Raw genomic sequence first — 19,913 nt, forward strand, 5'->3', positions numbered from 1 at the left:
TGGCCGCGGTTCTAGTTCGTAAAGCAGCAGTCGCAAAGCGAAGGGCACAGGAACAGTTGGAGGATCAAAGATGTAATCGTTTTCTTATCGACATAGGTCAATTGCGAGCGCGTATCTGATACCTGCCTGGAGTTCCTTTGCAATGAGACCTTTTATGACGATAGTCGTGCTATAGCACGGTCTTGTACTGGGAGTTGCGATATACGTTTGCCAAAATCTCGTCATTTTGATATGTTGCCAACTTCATTACATCTGTCCTTTCCACCCGTGTCGATGCTAATCATCTCGCAACAAAGACACTGGGAGGAACAGCTAACCTCCTTGCCTGGAAAACTAATCAAATTCTCTCAAACTCTGCATGTTCGCTGGCCATTCGCATCATATCCACCCATTCCTCTTTCGTCTTGCCCTGAAACCAGCGTTCCTGTGGCAAAAACCTCATTCCGCCATCCATATTTCGTTGAATCTCATTGTCCATCTCGTTTTGAAAAGCGGCATCATTGAGTCGCCAACCTGATGTAGCCGGCATATCGTCTTGAAACGGTAAGAATTTCTTGATGTGGTTGTCCGCTGCGGGCGAGTCTGGCCCCCACTTTTCGTGCCCACTGTTACCAATATATAGTCGGTTGCACGATGACGGCAATTTTTGGGCGACATCGCTCCATTTGTACCCTATGGTAGCGAGATAGATGTATTCGAAGCGAGCATATCGCAATCGCGGCTGTCGGGATAGAAAGGTGATGAGAGACGGTGTGTCCAGGACCAAACTTCGTAGCTTCAAAGTTGTCAAGGCCGGAAAGACTAGCGGTGTGATATCTGCTGAGTCGGTGGCACTGACGCTACCAAAGAGTCTTGCGATGTAGTGCTCGCCCACATCCGGTAGTTGTGGATGTGATGTAGTCATGTTGCGGAACTCGAGTGTTTGTAACGTTTCCGATGAGCAACGAATCAAGGCAGCGAGGGATTCAACTTCGATGTTAGATGAGTCAAGCATGAAGTCGACACTCTCGGCGTTGAACGAAAGTGCAGTGAGAGAGCTGAACATGTGTTCCAAGGCGGCACTTGTCGTGATTGAAGATGGATCAATCTTGGGGAGAACCAGACTCTGGGTGCGACTGTTCGACGCTTGAACGGCGGAGCATAGGAGTTCAAGGTGCTTCCAGGTCGTGCCGCATCCAGAGAACTGCTCGTCTACTTCATCGCTGACTGCGTTAGTTTGGTGTCATGCAAATCATGTGGCCATACTCACTCGCCGCCCTCTTCGAATCCATAATCACCCAAGTCACAATGCCACTCTTGGACTTCGATAGCTTTCAGGCACGGCATATGTGCGAAGAGCTTGACCATTGCTGCTAGAACCGCGTCTGCCCTTACGCGCTGCTCCTCCACCTTGGCGGCCCAGATCGCTTCCGCCTGCTCGATCAATTCGCGCTCTCTATCGGGTCTTGCTAGTCGTTCCGCGGCGAGACGACGAATTCCGGCATACTCACCTTCAGAGTCAGTTTCAAAGTCTTCTTCATCATACATTCGATGAAAGTCCTCCTCGTAATCTTGCTCACGCTCTAGCCAATGGCGATACCTCGACCAGAACCCTGGGAGAACAGTCAGTATCCGTCTGGCTATGGATGAATATCCATCGGCTGAACTTACCATCTACGTAGTATTTGGGACTAAACTTGAGCTTCCGAACATGCCGCGCAATGTCGTGCGCAATGAGCTCATCCACGGTACTTTCCAAAGAAACCAACTCCACCGTGCGTGAACGACCCGGGTACATGACACACTTGTTATTCTCCATCCTGCCAAATCTGCTCTGGGGAGAGCCATCTAGATGAATTGTGGCGAACATCAGCGGCCTCACAATGGTCGCAAAAGCGCGACATGTTTGAGATACTGAGCGCAGGTGGTGCTGGGGCAAATGTGAGAAGATCTCGAGGTAAAGTTCGTCGGGCAGTTCCATGGTGATCTGTGGTACTAGAGACTAGGGAAAGACAAACGAGCGCTATATGTACAAAGAGCGTGCGGTCGGCAGCAGCGCGGGCGTGACTGCGCGATGGTTTCGCGATATTAGCCTGTTCGCGCAAGGCACTAAGCAGCAAGGCAGCAATCTCGAAATGGGACACTTATATTGACGACGCGGCCCGATTTCATGAGTGCGTGTGCAGAGAAACGATTATTGGTGGGTGGTGCATCCAGTGTTGGTGATGAGGACTTGGTGCCAGGCACCAGCAGCGCCTAAGATTCGGCGAGAAGGTGCGGGGCGTTGGTGGCGCATTGCGATAGTAGCGGCAATTCATGCGGCAAGTCGAACACGTGCCTGCTGCAAAAGGCTGTGACAACGATACAACATCTGGGCAGATAACCCTGATGTATGCAGTGCTGAATAAATTCCTGGGGTGTTTTTCCGTGGTCTTGTAAGCTGCAGAGTAGAAGAAATGTGTTCACACCTCTTCATCTTGCTCCTAACACAGGCTGGTGACGAAATCAAGGTTTGCTGATATTGCAACTCGCGCACGTCGTCCGTCACAGCACAGCTGTCCTTGACAGCTCGATCACACTCCTGCAGTTACGACCATCTGCATGCAGTGAAGCACGACAGATCGCGGAACGATTGCGACGTTCGCATCTCGATGGGTGCAGAGAGTCTGCTGTCAGGATGTTGTTCGCGCGCCTGACCCACACCCCCAAATGACCACAGCCCCTCCAGGAAGCACAGGAGAGTCCATGTACACAAGACTCAAGCAGGGCTGGTACTTCCGCTGCGGTGGGAAGCGTGACCTTCGGAAGAACAATGGCCGGGCTTCAGGGACATGAATCTACGCTTCTGATCCACGTTGCACACGACGCCCTCCCGACTCCAATTCGTTGTGAATGCTGACGGTGTTGCGACATTTTCGTTGTCGCCAGACCCATGATCACGGCGCATGCCATCTTCCGTGGAAGCAATGTGATCGCGACATGCTCTCGCCGCGCCGTCCTGATTGTCTGCAGGTTGAAGGAACGTGTCGAACGTTGAGGTGGTATAGTGCGATCGTCGAGCGTGCCGATGTACGTTTAGGCTTAGGGGGTGCTTCATTCGCGGTAGCAGTTTGTCGCCTACACCATGTCAGCAATTTTGCAGCGTCGTTGACGCGAGACATGTACTTACGGGGTGGAGCAGCTTCTTTCGCGTCCAGACTATGCAAGCTTTGCACAGCGTGTTCGTCGCAAGCGGTCTTTTGCGAGCCGGCCACTCACGCCAGTTCCGAGCTCGAGAACGGCGGGCGAAGTAAGTCATTTTGTTGAGACCACTACAGCCATATTGGCGTGATGATGTCGTCACCCAGAGCAGAAGGTTGGGTGCCAAGGGGGCGTTCGAGAGACGAGAAGCAAGAGTGCCGCCTGAGAGAAATGAGGGAAAGGCTCCGTGTACGCCAACTTTTTGTCCAAGAAGGTGTACGATATAGCAACGCCAATTCCATCCCGGCATTCAAGAGACGAGTGTTGTTGATGTTGAACATGTTGCCGTGGCTATTGTGTCGGACGCTGCATCCTCGCAGTCAGGCGTTGGAGACCGCGAATATCTCAGAGCCATCAATAGGGTATGGGGTATGGCGTCCATACTGCACTGAAGCGTTGAAGAGAAGCGTGGGCCATGGTCATGGAGACAATATGCTGAGGTGGAGTGTCAAGCGGCGCGACTCAATCTGTCCAATCGGAGCTCGTGGAGATCTCTAGCGCGGCTTTTACTGGATCCAGCCCACCACCCTCTGCTCGAACATCACACGGCCCGCAGGCTACGTGAGTGACATGTCTGCATCTCTCCGGCAAAGGTACATCCACGCGCGCCTCATCTGATCTGCCTAGCAGCTAATGCATCGCTGCAAAGCCCTCGCATTGGTCTTTGCTTCACGTTCCAGCCTCCCGAGGTCTCTTAACCGGCCTTGCGGACTCGACGCCAACAGTAAGGGGCACTGGCTCCATTTTGTCGACGGTACCTAGGTATTGATCCGCACGGAGACATATCACAGACAAGCCACATGCCGCGACATGGTGAGTAATGCAACGGAATAACACCAGAAACCGACATGGATGTCTTGCAAGACTTCTGGCATGTGAGATGGCCAAAGTGTGAAGAGATTGTACCATGTATTAGACTACCGATGACCACCTTCGCCGCGGCCTCATTAGATCCACCAATTCACACGAACGTACAAAATTATACAAAATTTCCACCGGCGCGACAGTCTGTCTCAACACACGAAACCTTACTCCTTCTTAGCCTTCTTCATCACCGGTCCTTGGTTGGCATAGCCCATACGAGGACCACTGTCACGAACCGAACCCCCCGATACCGATACCGTCTCCTCTGCCGGCGCGGATGATGTAGCTGTTGTGCTTTTTACCTCCTCTGCCAGCTCCTCGCGCCATCCCTGAAGGAAACCCCGAAGGTTCGCCTCGCCGCTGTTCACCTCGTTGACATGAACGCTCGGAAGCATCACGTCCAGTACGGTCGCTGTAGTAGCTGTCCTGCCTGCGTCGACATTGGAGCAACTCCCAGCAGCCTCTGGGCAACGACGTGGGTCGAGAAGTGTTCCCGGTCCTTTCAGAGGCGACTCCGCAGCTCCTCCCTCGTCGGCCACTGCCTTGTCCGGTTCCTCCACCATCTCATCTAGCGCCTGGAGTAGTAGGCCATCGACCTCTTTCTGACCGTCTGCATTGTTGACTCCTACTACTTCCTTTGTGCCTTCTGCCGTGATATCTCGCCGGGGTTTCTCTTCACCCGTACCGCCCATCTCATTGCTCGTACCAACAACTTCATCCTTATCATCTGTGTTGTCCCCTTCCATGGTCTTTTTGCCTATCGCCTCATCGAAGCTCTGGTTTCCCTCCTCGTCGTCATCTTGTCTCTTCCTCTTTACACCTAGATCGCCACCAGTTTCGACAGTGTCAATTGGGTCGTCTTCGCCAAGATCAATGTTGAGATCATCTTCCGGCAACACAAGGTTCTGGTGGGGTACTGGGGTTTTGACAAGAAAGGTGGTATGGTCCCAGGTTGTTGCCGAGGAGCTCGACGCCTCCGGTATGTTGAATTGGATCAGCGGGTCCGCCATGGGGTAGAGAAGTGACCCAGACAAATCCAAATATCCGCCTTTGGGCATGGAACGGTTGAGCGGCAGCAGTTGTGGGCCCGCTGGGAGATCGGAAGACGTCGCGACTGGTGCTATGGGGTGAGATGCGGTAGTAGCAGGCGCAGGTTGCGGGCTCGGACTCGGTGTCAGTGGTTTGTAGCGGTCTGTGGACAGGTCAGCATGAGCAGTATTGCCGAGCATTGCTGATCCGACACTTACTTCCATTGCTCCTACCCTGTGTGGGTGTCTCGTCCGCCATAGTCAGGCGTGTGTTGAGGGTTGACTGGGCGGCGTTGGATTCCAAGGTGCGGTCGGCCGGATTGCAAAGAGAGGGAAAGTGTCAAGGTCTTTGCACGCGCAGCTCAGGGGAATTTTCTGTTTATGTGTCGTGCGCAGTGCGCGTCACTTCGTATGCAGGTAGCCATGCAGCAAACGCTCACCGCGACGCGTCGAGAGAGCGCAAGTCGACATGTCATCTTCACTCTCACTTTCACTTTCACCTTCATTGCGTCGGCATCCACGCTGTATACAGCAAAGCAAATCTTGTGGAGAGCATTACTCGGGAGCATCCACAAATCTGCAGTCGCTTCTTCCTCTGCGTGCTATCAATGCGGTGAGTGGAGAAGCACGAGTGGTCAACTGACCAAGTTGGGGTTAGCGTAAGATCGGTACCCGCTAGCGCGCGGGAAGGGGAGAGATTCACGTGGGTGTCTCTGGAACATGAGAAATTAGCTCATGTGCTGCATTGACGACGTGATTAAGGGGAGGTTTTTGTTCGGCTTCGTGATGAAGCTTCCCTGGTTCGGCTGAAGTGGACGTAGTCCAGTGTGCGCCAGTGCGCCCCATCAGGTTGCAGAAGCTGTCAAGCCGGTCGGGATGCGGGTATGTCTGCACAACAAATCCCTCAACACAGCGCATCATGATATAGTGGCTCCTTCTGAAAGCTGCAACTGCGATCTCGGATTGAGGTCGCCTTCCAATAGTTCAACGCATGTGTGGTCTCATGGAAGCGCGTGAGTGATACCTGAGAGCATCAGAAAGGACGAATCAGGCCCAACGTAAGCATAATAATAACGGCAGCTCGCCTGGTAAGGATTGCAGAGATACTGAGTTCCTGCAGTATGCAGTACCTGATGATAGTCGGTCCGGAATGTGATGCAGCTGAAAGCAACGACGTCTGGAAGGAGGAAGCGAAGCACATCCGCTACCACCGATGTCGCCACTACTGTGTGTAAATCGTGGAGCCACCCCAAGCTTGCGTGGACGTCGCACGATCGCAGGTAACGGGCGAAGACCTCCGTAGAAATATGGCAGTGACGTCGCATACTGTCTCCTGCATCTAGCATCTTCGCGATCGGTGTTTGGCAGCCCTTTCGTGGTGACGAGAACAAAGGGATTTCCGCGGAAGGATTGTCATGGGCGGTTAGGCAGATGTGAATAAGTTCGCGAACGAAGATGTAAACAGCGGCCACTCGGGTGGTGGTCGCAGTGCTCCACTCGTTGACCAGCTCATGACAGTTAAGGCCGCTCATATTGCCATCATATGCATGTTCAGACGTTTCGACTTCTGTCAAACCACCTTATCTCGGCTAAGGTATAAAGGAGTGCAGGGCGTGGCTGCGTGTTGAGCGTGAAGAGCATAGAATGGTGTCAGAGGGAGGAAAGAGGAAAGCAAGGGGAGCAAACAGAAGCAGATTAAAGCACACAGGGAAGATACGAAAGGGTGGAAATGAAGACAAAGAAAAGCCAGAGGGTATGAAAGGCACGACAGAGAGCAAGGGAAGAGCAAGAAGAGGTTAGATATAGTGTTTGGCGTTCAGTGCACAACGAGAGTGCGCACGCCGGACAGGCCGCTCGAGAAGAGACAGCCGATCTCAAGATGCTGTTTTTCTGGTTTCGTTTGAAGCGATGTATAGCCGCTGTGAGTTCTGGTGCACTATCGCACTATCCGGCGGGTCCGTTCCAAGCACCAACAGCATGGCGAAGTATCTACACGGGACATGTCGTATCACATCAATTTTTTCCAGGAACACCCCTCCTTGCTTACCATTGCAACCTAGATCTTCCCAAACATGGCAAGATACACTGTACCTTTGGCGATGCCGTACTGACAAACGCCTGCACTATTCCGCCACCAGGATTCAAGATTATGCCTATGCATTGCGATATTGCCCGGAGTCGCAAAGGCGCGATGCCCGATCATGTATGTGCCAAAGTGACTTTGTCCGGTGGTTGACGGCTCTTCCGCTCGGTTCTTCAGAGCCCAGATCTGAATCGCTTCGTGGCCAGTCCATGATAAGACCCATGTGGTATGGTGGCAGAATATCTTGTCAGACGAGCAGCGGGACGAGTAGCCCATGCCATCATGGACGAAAACACGTGCTCCCATAAGGATGCCTGCCGTCAAGGCTCGTGTCTGCAACTAGGCCGTTGCTCAAAGTGGTGCCGGCCTGCGCCGCTTTGTTGTTCTTCAACCACGTTGTTCGTATCCCGGTTACGACTCCCTCTTGCTTCCTCCACCAGTGCTTCTTAATATGCTCTGGGCATCATTGGACCAGACCCTGTCGAGTCGTATACGTTGTGGATGCGAGTGAATGGTATGTGACGCGTTGTGTAGGGAGGCCGATAGCGGGATAGTTTCGTGGGGGTGAGGCTCTGTGACAGCGTTGTTTTCTGCGATGACTGTTCCAGTTAGCAGATATACCTCAATGTGGCATGTCGGACTCACAGGTGCCCGTTCGTGCTCGTTGCGAAAGGATTGAGGACAGGCTTCGTGATGTGTCCACGGAGCCGCCGAGATTGGGGTTGGCGCATATGGGAGAGATGCGCCGTAACTGTAGTTAGTGGAATGTATATAAATCTTCCATCCTGTTCGTACGAAGCTCACATTGACTTCCATCGTTAGAACCGATGGGCGGCGTCAAAGCTTGTAGGTCGCAGGCCCTGACTGCCGAAGTGCGAACCCTGGGGTGAGCACATGTGCTAGGCGCGGGGCGAGGCGCGAATGCGCATGCATTGTTACCACGCGCGAAAAAATTGCAGTGGTAGCATCGTCAACACATTGTGTTTGTTGGGTGCACGCTGCGTAAGCCCTGCCCGGGTAAGTTGTTCAGCGCGGCCACAAGCTCGACGGGGGACCTGCCCTCGTGATCTTTTGTGGGGTGCATGACGCTATGCCTGTCATGGACTAGACCACGAGGCAGTCAGCGCCCCACTGGGCACCGAAAGTTAGAAGAAAGCGCCTAACTAAGTCAACAATGCGAAGCTCAAAGAAATGGTCAAAGCCAGGCATATTCGCATGACGTTGACCATTTGGTGGAATTGGGTGATGTTGCGACACCCCAGCAGGAATGTTCCCTCCTCAGCCGAGTTGGCCCCGTCGCTTCTTGTGCCAAGCGCAGCATCGTCGTCGAACATATAGCGTTGGCTTTTACTGGTCAGGCTTGGTAGGGCTTCTTTATGAAGTCTTCACCATCTCGACAAGCCTGGTCTTGTCGTTGGAAGTTGGCACTCGGACAGCCAGCGGAGGAGATCGTACGACTGCGTGGTGGGCTGCTATATGACGGCTCTGGAGTGATGCGATCTTGTTCAATACGTCACTCTCCCAGTGGACACACCCCAAAGCATACGGCATAGTGAAGGTCAGCTGTCTGACTTCGTCACATCAGAGGCGTGCGCATCATATCGATCGGCTTCGCGTCTAGTCGACCTTGGACGGAAGTCGCGTTAGCATCGCAGCCGTCAAGACAGACGAGGCGTGCGTGGGTTGGCTCATGCAGAAGATTGGTGCCCAGGTGGGGAGCTGCATGAAGTGTGAGGGCTCGCGTTGGCTCCACGTCTCGAGTAAAGCATCTTGCCGTCTGCGTGATTTGGCTCTGATAACGGCAGAGGCGGTATGGCTCGAAACGCGTCGGTGGTGGCCACGGGCTGAGTTTCCGTATGAAGTTGGAGCTGCGCGGCACAGACACGTCGTTACGTAATCACCCCGCCACCACGTAAGCAGCCGCCTATGGCTGCCAGTGACAACCACCATCTTCGACCATCACACTTCGCGTCGCATCACAAGCACGTCTTTCGTTGGTACTCACTAGCAATGGCTTAGGCCCGATATCTCTCGCGGTCTCCTCTCTTGACAGGATCGCAGACCAGAGCGGGATTTCTCCCAGCCGTTGTCAAGAACATTCCTCGAAATGCTAGTGATGATTTGATTATCTTGAAGTTGCACTTGATACACTATTCTTCAGTCATATCAGTGCAAATATTCAGGGTCGTCGAGCCGTCTCAATGGGTCAGCAATCCTGTCGAAAGTAACGCGGTCATGTAATCTAGCTGTGCTTCTTAGGACCCAATCCCGTCAAGCTGAATCGAAGCGAGATAGTGCACTCAGCGGCTCTGATATCCTCGATGAATGAACAGCAATCGCTGTAGGGTGGGTGTTTCAATACAATGCCCATGGGGTCGTTCCGACTCGCCTTGCTAGCCTCCTCCTTTACCAACAATGATTCACACTATCCGTAGGTTTCGAATTCATTATGCGAGCGTTCTGTGTCGTAAGGTACACAACGATGCATTGGACCAGGTATAGCATTGACGTTTTCTTCCTCTCTCGTTCTCTCGACAACGAGTTGTCGACCACGAGATCCGCACGACACACGCAACATATAATGGACACAGCAAGTTGCCCACTCGAGAACGGCTCCATAGAGATCGAAAATCCTACTGACCGCGTTGCCGCTCTGGAAAAGCTAATCTTAGAGCTTCAGACCACCATTGCGTCTCTGACAACTAAGGTCCAGACACTCCAGGCCGAGAATCGCCGTCAGCACAAGTTGAAACTAGACGCAACACAATGGTGCTGCCAGACCTACGATCAGTGGATAGAATCTTTGAAGGAGCTTACTAACGTGGAATATAAAGCTAAGGAAGACAAGTCTGTGCTCTAAGAGAAAATATTAGAGCTTAAGGCCAAAAATGCTTATCTCACGAGTGAAATCCAGACACTCTAGGGTACTCTTCGCGATATTTGCGGACAGAACTCTTTGTGCACACAAGTTGCAAAGGAACTCAACGATTAGGTTATGCAGCTTACACGCGCAGAAGCCGAAGCTTAGCAAGAATTGTTAGCGCTTCGACTTAAAATATCCAAACTCGAGCAAGTCATCTAAAAGCACGACAAAGACAACACTCTATCCGCGGAGCAGGAAGAAAGTGTTAAGAAGTAAGCAGATAGAACAAAAGCCTGTCGTGAAGCTAGAGCAAATCTACAAGATTTAGGACGCATCTACAGTTACACTAATAGCAGATATAGAATGCTTGATTTCGCCTTGATACGATCTATATTCCAGCGCAAGGGTCTTATGATTGGATGCTACTCTCTTTACGTGTTGATTCTTGGCAACTCTGGTGTTTGAACAGATCGGGCATTTGTATGAATGCTCCTACTACAATAGTCTAGTAAATACATGCAAGACACTACTTATACTAAGAAAAGAACTGTAATACATATAGAGATCCTCCCACTGATACGCAATCGATAATATTATTGCGCACCTTCGCGCCCTAACCGCTCTTAAAAACATGTCTGAGCAGCATAACAACTAAGGATGCTTGGCTGCAACAGTACCACTATTATAACCCGCTGCCCCTTTAACGTGTCATAACGATAACCGCTACAGGTTTTGTAGTGATAGTAGTCTTCTTTCCTTAAACCACGGGTTTCTTCCCTACTTGCAGATTATCCTCTTGTTGCGCCCCTGATCGCCTTCCCTCTTTATGCCCGGTAACATCAGCCTGCATTATCTGCTCCCGATGCAATGCGACTGCATCTCGAACTTTCGCATCGAACTCCTCAGACGCGAAATAACCTTTACACCTTACTGCGGTTGCGTATTCGCAGGATAGAGGCTGCTAGGAGATAAGCTGCAACCTGAGCATGTCTAGGTCCTGAATGTCACGTCTCTGCATGTCACACACAGTTAATAGCAGTATATTGACGGCGAGGAGGACGGCGATGCTGATGCGAACATATTGCTACGACAAAACCGTGAACATGATTGTAAAGAAGATGCCGAATGTGCGCTATAGGTTGACATAGGAGTTAAGAAAAGTGTAAATGTTGTCAAGCATATTGGGAAGCTTGGCGATAAGACACGAGGCATAATCTGATCTAATACTGAGTGGACGAAGAGAAAGACAGAGCAGCACGTTGTATAGGTCGTAGGAGATGTTTGGAACGCTAGAGACGGACTTCTAGACCGCGCGTAATCCGTGTTCAAGGGGAGGTGGATCGAACAGTGCGGCGAGGGCGATGGGTAAGAAGAGCAGGAGGTATTTGAATCGCCGGAAGTACGAAGAGGGCGTAGTTGCATCGTGGTTGATCCCGTCTGAGCTTGCAGCTACGTGGCTGACTTTCTGCAACTAAATAGTGTTCTCTTTGTCTATCGATTCGCGCGGGGACGTCTCGCCGGAACGCACGGGCCTTGCAGTAAGGCCTCCGGTCGTTGCAACTACTTCTTTATCAGATTTGGTCGGCTTAGTCTTGTTATGGTCCGCAGTGTTGAACTTCAGTGGCATGGCAGGGTTGTAGAGGCGTGGCTGCGGCGTACTAGATGTTAGTAAGACAATTCGTATAGTTGAGGCTTTTGATACTGGGTAGTATTAATGCGAGTGGAATCCGTGAAACTAGCGAATCTAAGGCACATACCTTGCGCCTGACTATCGATTGGAGTATTATAAGCAAGCTTGCGTATACTTGGGCGAGATAGGCTACTAATCTTATTACATGCTATACAGCTTGACTCGATAGTGTTCTGGGAAGAGAGATGATTAGACAGCATGTGAAGCTGTCGCAAGTATACTAACCTTGGCTAGTTGTGGAGTCTCAAACGATGACATTGTAGAGAGGGTAATGCGACAACACGCGATGCGTGGGCTTTGACAGGAGACGGAGAAACAAAAGCGGATGATTAGTTGTAACGCGATGAGGAGAAGACCCAGGGTACAATCTTAATGTAGTTAATGGGAGGAAGCCAGCGCAGTATGGAGGAACCGGGTGCTTATGTACCGTATTTTTCAAAGGCCGGCCCTGGCCATTTAGTCTGACTGTTTACTTAGGCGATAAGAAATGGACATGAGACAGCTCGGAGGCCATTCGCCACATGATGTGACGGCCTGGTTTGGCTGAGGCAATGAGCGGACTTGAATTTACCTGGAAAGCTACAATCGAAAGTCGTGTCGATGAACAGCATGTGTGACATGCGTGATCCACAGGCCCTGATGCATGTCACGACATGTAGGCTGAGTGAGACAGCCACATCTTCACCCTTCACAGACCGTTACTGGGCCTGACAAACCTTTGCCGACGCCATGATGACGTGAATCATGACACGAAGTGTACGCCAGTGAAATCCACGTCGTGGTTTCTGAGACCATGTAAGCCAGTGCCCGTCATCCGCTACACTGAGCCATCCACGCACGCTCGGCCTACCTCATTGCACCTAGACCATACACGTAGCGGGGGCAATACGGTGGGCAAGGCCTGAGGGAAGCGGTCACTGACACCCAATAGTGGGCAGTGCATGGGTCATCGGTGTTGTCCTTCGCATTGTGCAGAGACGGCCAGCTCTGGAGCTATGAGCTATGAGCTATGAGCTTATGCTCTTGAGAGACATGGGCGGGCGTCATGGCGTTCTAGGCCGCTATTGCGCATGCTCCAGCACTGTACCGCGCAGAGGCACCGGCCCCATCGTTCGTGTCTCTCATTGCGCAGGAACCGCTTGTTCGAGTGTGGCTTCTTCCGAATGCCAGAGGACGGTACTTGCGTGTTCGGGCCGGTGGCCATCACGATGCGCCCGAGTGTCTGGAGTTGGGCGGAGGACAAGGCGAGGTGAAGGGACGGGTCGTGGTCGGCTTGCGATGTGCCTAGGTAGCCATGCTGGGCGATGACGACACGGCGGTGGACAGGGATGCGTATAAGGAGCGAGCCTAGATGCACACAGAAACCAGGTGAATCTCGCGACGCAGCATAAACGGTGCTTCTACATAGCCACGGTGCTGCGAGCAGTGAAGGTGCAGGAGGAAGGCTCGGCGCGTCGGCCACAACAGCTCGCGGCAGGATGAGAAGTGGGTCCGAGCTCGGAGTGCACTAGCGCCCCCTTCGCGTCGAGCCCACCCATCGACTCCATCATCATTTTCCGTGGCCCAGACCACGATACACATACCCGCTGCGAGCAGTCTACTCCGCGTTCACTGCGGATTCTGTTCGCGCACTTTCACGCTCGCGTTGACAGATCTTCCACTTTGGAACTCCTAGAAGCCCGCATAATCTTCAACTCTACTAAGACATGCAGTCGCACGCCTCAGGAGAGCTTCAGCTCAACGGTCCATACACTGGTGTTGAGATCGATCTGTTGTGCTACATGTAGCCTCCTTGACACTTTCTGGCGCACACGCGGACTGTATCGCTCTTGGCTTGACGCGTTCCTTCACTAGAATTGTCTACCTGAGGTAACAAGTCAAGGACATTGAAGTGATGGCCTTAGTAGCTGGTGGTATCGCCGGTGGCTTCCTGACGTTCGGACTGGATTACGTGCGTCTATCGTTGAGCAGCTACCTCGCGATACTCGCACATCCTTGCGAGGCGAAAGACCGGCTACATATTCGACAGGCAGACTGCTTGCGCATCGCGTGTCAGAGAGACTACTTACCTCATGGCAGCCCAGCTTTCATCGCGAGATAGCATCCAATCGCCAGGCAGTGACTTCCCCCCGGAAGAACTTCGACGGGAGCGTGCGATATAGTTAGAGGCGTTGCAGTTAACACTTTTGTAGTTCGCTTAGCGATGCGAATGATGCGTCGCTGGCAGGCGCGATGATACAGCGGAAGTCACCGCGCGATAAAGTATGGGAGCTGCAAGGACAGGAAAGAAACAACGTCCAGCCAACATCGACTTCCCCTCGACCACTTCTCATCCGAGAATCAACATTCCAAACTTCAGCATCTTCGTCACCGTCACCCAATACATCTCCGCATCACGCTATACTCGACACACAGCTTCCGCAAAGCCCGTATACCTAAAACTCTCAGCCATGCACCCGATACTGGCCGCGATCCTGAAGTAGTGAATGTATCACGCCTCTCGAGGCCGATCTCTAATACCTCTATAGATCATTCTTGAGGGTCTTGCTCAAGAGTATCTTGACCGGCTTCCTGCAATACCTCATTCTCACCTTTGGTGCTACAGTCTACGGCTCCCTCGCAATCTCCGCCATCACCATTCATTCCTACGAGAAATACTACAACATCCGGCGCTGCTGCTGCGAGCCCAATATTAAAGCTTTCGACATCCATGACAAGACTTTTCACATCGACGAGTCAGTACCCATGGGTGAGGGCTGCAAACAAGACGACCTCGTCTCCTTGCCATATACAGTATGATGACGACGCAGTGGTTCCAGATCATTAACACCAACGGGCTGAATACTCGCATGAAGGATAAACAATGGGATGAACCGCCACGGTGAGTTGGGTGTCGTTTGATATGGGCTACATGTGGAGCAAGCTGCGATTGGGTATGTTCGATGCATGGAACCTCACTACCAATGGGATTGCGACCATGGCTGTAGTCGGGACAGCCTCACCTGGGGCATCGAAGGTAGCATTACAACGGATTGAAGGTTACCGGAGCATCAATGCATGTCATTTCGGTATCTCAGGCACCCTCCCCTTGACGGTTCACACCTGTGAGGAGGCGTTAAAAAGTCATATCTCATTGCTTCTTGTGAGTTACCATTTCGAGTAACGTCAACCTGCAAATCATTGCGCTTCTAAAATTCTTCTTCGAGACCTCAGCTCGGAGTCTGTGGGTACATTGATGACCTGCCTGGACATGAGTATGATGCACGATCGTGGCCACGTTCCATACAAGAGCTCAGCGTGTGCACGGCTTTTTTGTATTGAAGAGTCCCATGCCTTCCATTAGCTATGTATCCGCCAAAACCGAGCTCGGCGATACGGACTATGCCGTCCCTGTTTATGCACTTTGGTCTTGCATCACGTGAAGGTCTTCTTTTGGGGTACTAACAGAACTTGTCGTCCTGCAGGCGTATTCTAGGCGGCTTTACTGCAATCATACATGCATGTTCTCGACGTCACAAACCGGCATTGCTTCGATCTGTACTTTAAGTACATATGGACAAGAACCTCCACATTTAGATCGTGCTGCAGAGTACTCAATGCGAAATTGTCTATAATTTCATACCAAGCTCGCAGGCCTTCAGGTTGGGTCAATGAACAAAGGCCTTGCTGCTAACCGTAGGTAGCGATGTGTGTGGCATGTCGACTGATCATGTGGAAGCAATTGAAGTGGGAGGAGTAGCATCGATCGACAACGTATATAATCGGTGTCACCTCGGCGTATACACGTTAGAGGGAAGAAGTCGCAGTTGCATCGCACATCTGAAAGATGGCGTTGGTTCGAACAGGGTCATCTCGCCGCGAACGGACTTCTCTCGGCCGAAACCTGCATGACCAACCCCGCGGTCCTATCGCAGCTGCCGTTGGTTGACCGCGAGTCAGCCGCGCACGGGCTTGACATCTCTGTCCATGAGCGCATCGCTGCATGGATGTCTTCTCGCCCCATCAACCTTCCACCACGAAAACCCGCGTCAGACTTTCTGGCGATGATGCGGTGCCCTAGGATCATATGTGCCTTTTGGTCACCGCGATGATACGATGTTCACCTGCATGTTTGAGCGTTACCACGGCGCCAACACAACTGCTGGTCAACTTACCCGGGCAGGAAGAGTAGTCGCGAATGTCGGAAGCGACAGCAGCGTGCCCAGGTGCTGGCAGCCATCTGGCGGCCCACCGGCTGCGCTACCACGACCATCGACAGCCAACGTCTTCTGCAAACTGCTCGCAGCAGCGCAGCTGGGCGGCAAGTCACGCACCGCCATGAATCCCTTGCCAATGATGATGGCGGGGTGCAGCATCCCCTTTCCCCATGACCACCTCGGCACGCGTCCTGCCATCTTTGACTGAGCTCGCCTCCCATGGCCTTCTTGAACGCGCGCCAATTCGTATGACTCGGGCTGTCAAACCCGCACAACACAATACGTCGCACTGGTCTGGTCGCTCCCAAGAAGCCCTGCTCAGTCCTTTCGGCCAGCCCCTCTTGCTCGGTTCTGCATTCCAACTCGGTGTCTGGGTGTTTAAGACAAGCACGATTCTGCTTGTGCGGATGCGAACAGATGGAGAACAAGAGCGCTATCAGTGCTACTTCTAGCGCATTCTCAGGACCACACCTCCCTAGGCTCCATATTGCCAGATGCGCCTCGGTCGAGATGGCTTCGGGCCCAAGAGGGAGACGACGGAAAAGCAGATGAAGACAGCGCCCGCCCCACCAATGCCGCTGAATAGTAGTGTATGTACAAGCAGCAGTGTACAACCACCGCCTTATCTCGACTCTCCCCTGCTGACGATCCATAGCCAAGCCTGAGCCTCACCACCAACCGCACACGCTTCCGAAGGGCCGCGCGAAAGCCATATGACTTTCGCATCAACGGCTCCTCCATACTCATACCACCGGCGCCCAAAAATCCTTCGACAGCGCCAATCAAGGGCACAGCCAACACCCCTACACAAACTCTGTCGCGCGTCGGCCGGCTTACACTCGGGACCACTGGCTGGCACACCGGACATGGACATGAACAGTGCGACGTGATGACTCAACGAGGGCGAGGATACCCGCGCCAACGTGCGGTCCTGGAGCGCACCCGGTCATACAATCACGAAGAGGCGAAGTCGGCCAGCGTAGACGCATCCCAAGCTTCCCGAGGAAATCAACCATAACATGTCGAAGCAACGCGTACTGAACGAGTAGCCTGCTTTAGTCCAAATTGAAAGCGCAGTCCCCTGTTCGGCGAGGTCAAAAGACCAAGGCCAGCATGCACGACTACTTCGTCTCGCACCACCCTGTTCGCCAAACCCGACGCCGAGTGGAAGGTCGTCTCTGCTTCTGTGAGAAGAGAACACCGGCCACATCAACTTTGACGACTCATACGACAACCGGGGTAGTATCTTCTTCTGCTTGCTAGAGGAGTAGCGGATTAGCTGCATTAACTGGGATACCTTACAAGAGACATACTGGGCTGGTTTGGGAGTCGGCTTTTCGGTTTGGACTCGCGCAACTCCAACGATCATGTGAATGAGCTCTCGTCGTCGGTTCTAAGTGAGTCACGGGCGAACAGCTATCACTCGCAGACCTGGGGCGACAGGGTCCATTGTTCAGACATGGAAAGAAAAGCGTGCGCATCACGCTAGACCGCACTAACAAGGACGGCTTTCGGACCCTCCCGCGAGGGCATCTCAGTTTTGCTTCGAACCTGATGCGTCCCTCGCTCCTTGAGTGTATGCTCGATGGCATTCGCGCCTTCGAATGATCGAACGGCTGTAGCACGAATGTTCTGCAAAATGGCCCACGTGGTTGCGGTCGGGGCTACGGCACAGCCAGGTGTTGGCTAGCTCTCGTGGGCAGTTAATGAAGGCTTTCAGGACTCGCGTCAAGCTTTCTTTGGCGGGATGATTTCGCATCTTTCGCGCGTCGCATCTCTTAGTCGGCTTTCGTGACAGGTCAAGAACCGCGATATCAAATCGACATGATCGACCACCACTTCACTACGCACGAAGGGAACTGAAGTGTCGAGGTGAAACGTTGGGGCGGAGAGCACGGCGCTTTACGAGCTGAGGTGCTGTTGTCATGTGTTTGCAAATGATCGCATCGTCTCTTGGAACGCGCCCTGCGCGATAAGGGCGACTTTTCGGGCTTCTGGATCACCAATAATGACGAGCAATGAGCAATGTCCCTTTACTCACTTATGTATTGCAGTCATGTCGTAGATGCTGTGACATATGCTCTCAAAGGCGAAGCAACAGATTGTCGTAGTGTTGCTAGATACGCTGTCTCTTTCCGTCTTCATCTGGGCAACCCGCAATCTAGACTAACTTTCGTTGCTCCGACCCGCGCACTCACCGACTGACGTTATCTTCCGACTCATTTTAGTACGCGCTCACTGTTTACGCTAAGCCTTCCTGGTTGCCAATTATCCTCTGTCACCTCACGCGCTGGTCTCTTCTCACCATTATGCGGCCTCGTCTCGCTGTGCCACCTTACGCAAACTAAATCACTTTTAACCCCACTGCAACATGAAGCAAGAATCGGCGACAAGCAATACCAGACACCAAGGGTTCGTCTGCAACAGGCTAAAAGACCTGATGAAGGGGATCAGGTCGATCGCTTGTCGGCAGATCAGCTTATCCAATCGGGGTCCCGCCTTCCTTGCAACGAGCGGAACTACAGTCAAGGAACCCGAGCGCGATGTTGGGGATACTATGAATATGAGTCCAGAGCAGCTCTTGATCGAGGCAGTTACCAAGGCGACTGGTGGCTACGATCATGGTGCAGTCTACAAGAACATGACATACGGCTTGGCCAGCGAAAAACGCTACCGACTTGCCCGCGCTAGTTCAGGTCTCTACAAGATCGAGAGCGATCAACAAAAGGACTACAAGAGCGGTGGACAGCTCTCGGTCTGCATCACCCCCCAGCGTAACCGCTACGAGGAGCGCGATCGTTTCGCCCACTACCAGGACACGCTTCAGCGCGACCAGCCTATCAATTTTGATGAAGAGACGAGGAACTTCGACCGCTTGCGCGAATGGCTGGATGGTGTTCCGCTGGATCATGGCGACTGGAGAGCGGACACGGAAGAAGACGGAGAGGATGAGAGGCTAAGCGATGACATCGACAGGCATCTGAACGATCACATCAATCGAGTGACGAGAGACTACAGACCTGGTGAGACTATTGCCCGGATCAAGGATGTCATGGATGCAGGCCACCGATACCATCGCGCTCGCCAAAGCGAAGAGAACAATCGTGCCACGGGCAATGATCAGGCTACGGTCAACTATTCAGTAAACAGCAACCACCAAGGTCCAAGCGACAGTCATTGCGCATTTCAAGATGGCCACGAGACTTGGGTCAACAGCAGCAGCGATCAGCGTGTAGCCTACGAGCATCAACAACATGAGTTGTACTACCATGCTCGGTAAGCGATGCGCACGCGAACACATCATGTCTACGGGTTCGACTACGATAAGAATAAGGAGGGTTGTGGGGAGGCCGTCTCGAATGAATGTAGGTAAGGCTTTCAGAAACGCTTCGATAATACAAAACTGACTCCAGACTAGCCTGTTTATTGCCTCCCTCAGGTAGACAGAGGGGTACTGCCGGAGGGTTGTTTGACGGTGTCGACGAAACGATGTACATTATAACCAACACTGCGGTGATCTTCGTCGGAGCCTACTAATCTGAAGGAGGGTTTATTCATCAGTATCCTGTATGAAAGACCGCTCTACAAGTTTACACAATGAAGGCGCCGAAGGCCCGAACTGCTAGCCTGTCTCGGGACATGGTGTCTCTTGACCAAGCGACGCACCTTATCGGGTTTTTGTGTCGCGGCTCGAATACAGTGTAGAAAGCGACAGCTTGTAGCAGAAAGAATCAGCAGGGTTGTGTAGATCTTGCCTGGTTTTTAGATTAGATACTCATGTGTTTGCTAAATGCCTACCTAGTAAAACACCAGATTACGCACCGCGCCGCTCTTCTGGCTGGCCCTGCTTGAAACATCTTTTAAATCAGCTTTAGTTTTGCATTACAAGACGCGACTTGTACAGATGAAGATTGTTATAAAAGGAACGTGATCTACCTAAAGACCTAGTATAGTATCCTGCCAACCGCCC

At 52.4% G+C, this 19,913-nt stretch overlaps 3 protein-coding genes across 3 annotated transcripts; 1 reads left to right on the forward strand and 2 right to left on the reverse strand.

Annotated features, from left to right (window-relative positions):
• Positions 1-337: 337 nt before the first annotated feature.
• J4E90_008367 (uncharacterized protein) lies at positions 338-1,960 on the reverse strand (the record flags this gene model as incomplete). Its single annotated transcript, XM_051437895.1, has 3 exons — positions 338-1,202; positions 1,250-1,592; positions 1,651-1,960. 3 exons carry the CDS (start codon positions 1,958-1,960, stop codon positions 338-340), a joined length of 1,518 nt encoding a protein of 505 aa, XP_051287894.1.
• A 2,287-nt stretch (positions 1,961-4,247) lies between these two features.
• J4E90_008368 (uncharacterized protein) lies at positions 4,248-5,370 on the reverse strand (the record flags this gene model as incomplete). The annotated part of the gene is made up of 2 exons (XM_051437896.1): positions 4,248-5,275; positions 5,331-5,370. The coding sequence occupies 2 exons, from the start codon at positions 5,368-5,370 to the stop codon at positions 4,248-4,250; spliced, it is 1,068 nt and encodes a 355-aa protein (XP_051287895.1).
• A 12,944-nt stretch (positions 5,371-18,314) lies between these two features.
• On the forward strand, positions 18,315-19,223 carry J4E90_008369 (uncharacterized protein; the record flags this gene model as incomplete). The annotated part of the gene is made up of 1 exon (XM_051437897.1): positions 18,315-19,223. One exon carries the CDS (start codon positions 18,315-18,317, stop codon positions 19,221-19,223), a length of 909 nt encoding a protein of 302 aa, XP_051287896.1.
• Positions 19,224-19,913: the final 690 nt, after the last annotated feature.

Source organism: Alternaria incomplexa (assembly GCF_024043165.1).
Source record: "Alternaria incomplexa strain BMP 0042 chromosome Unknown scaffold_13, whole genome shotgun sequence".
Taxonomy (NCBI): domain Eukaryota; kingdom Fungi; phylum Ascomycota; class Dothideomycetes; order Pleosporales; family Pleosporaceae; genus Alternaria; species Alternaria incomplexa.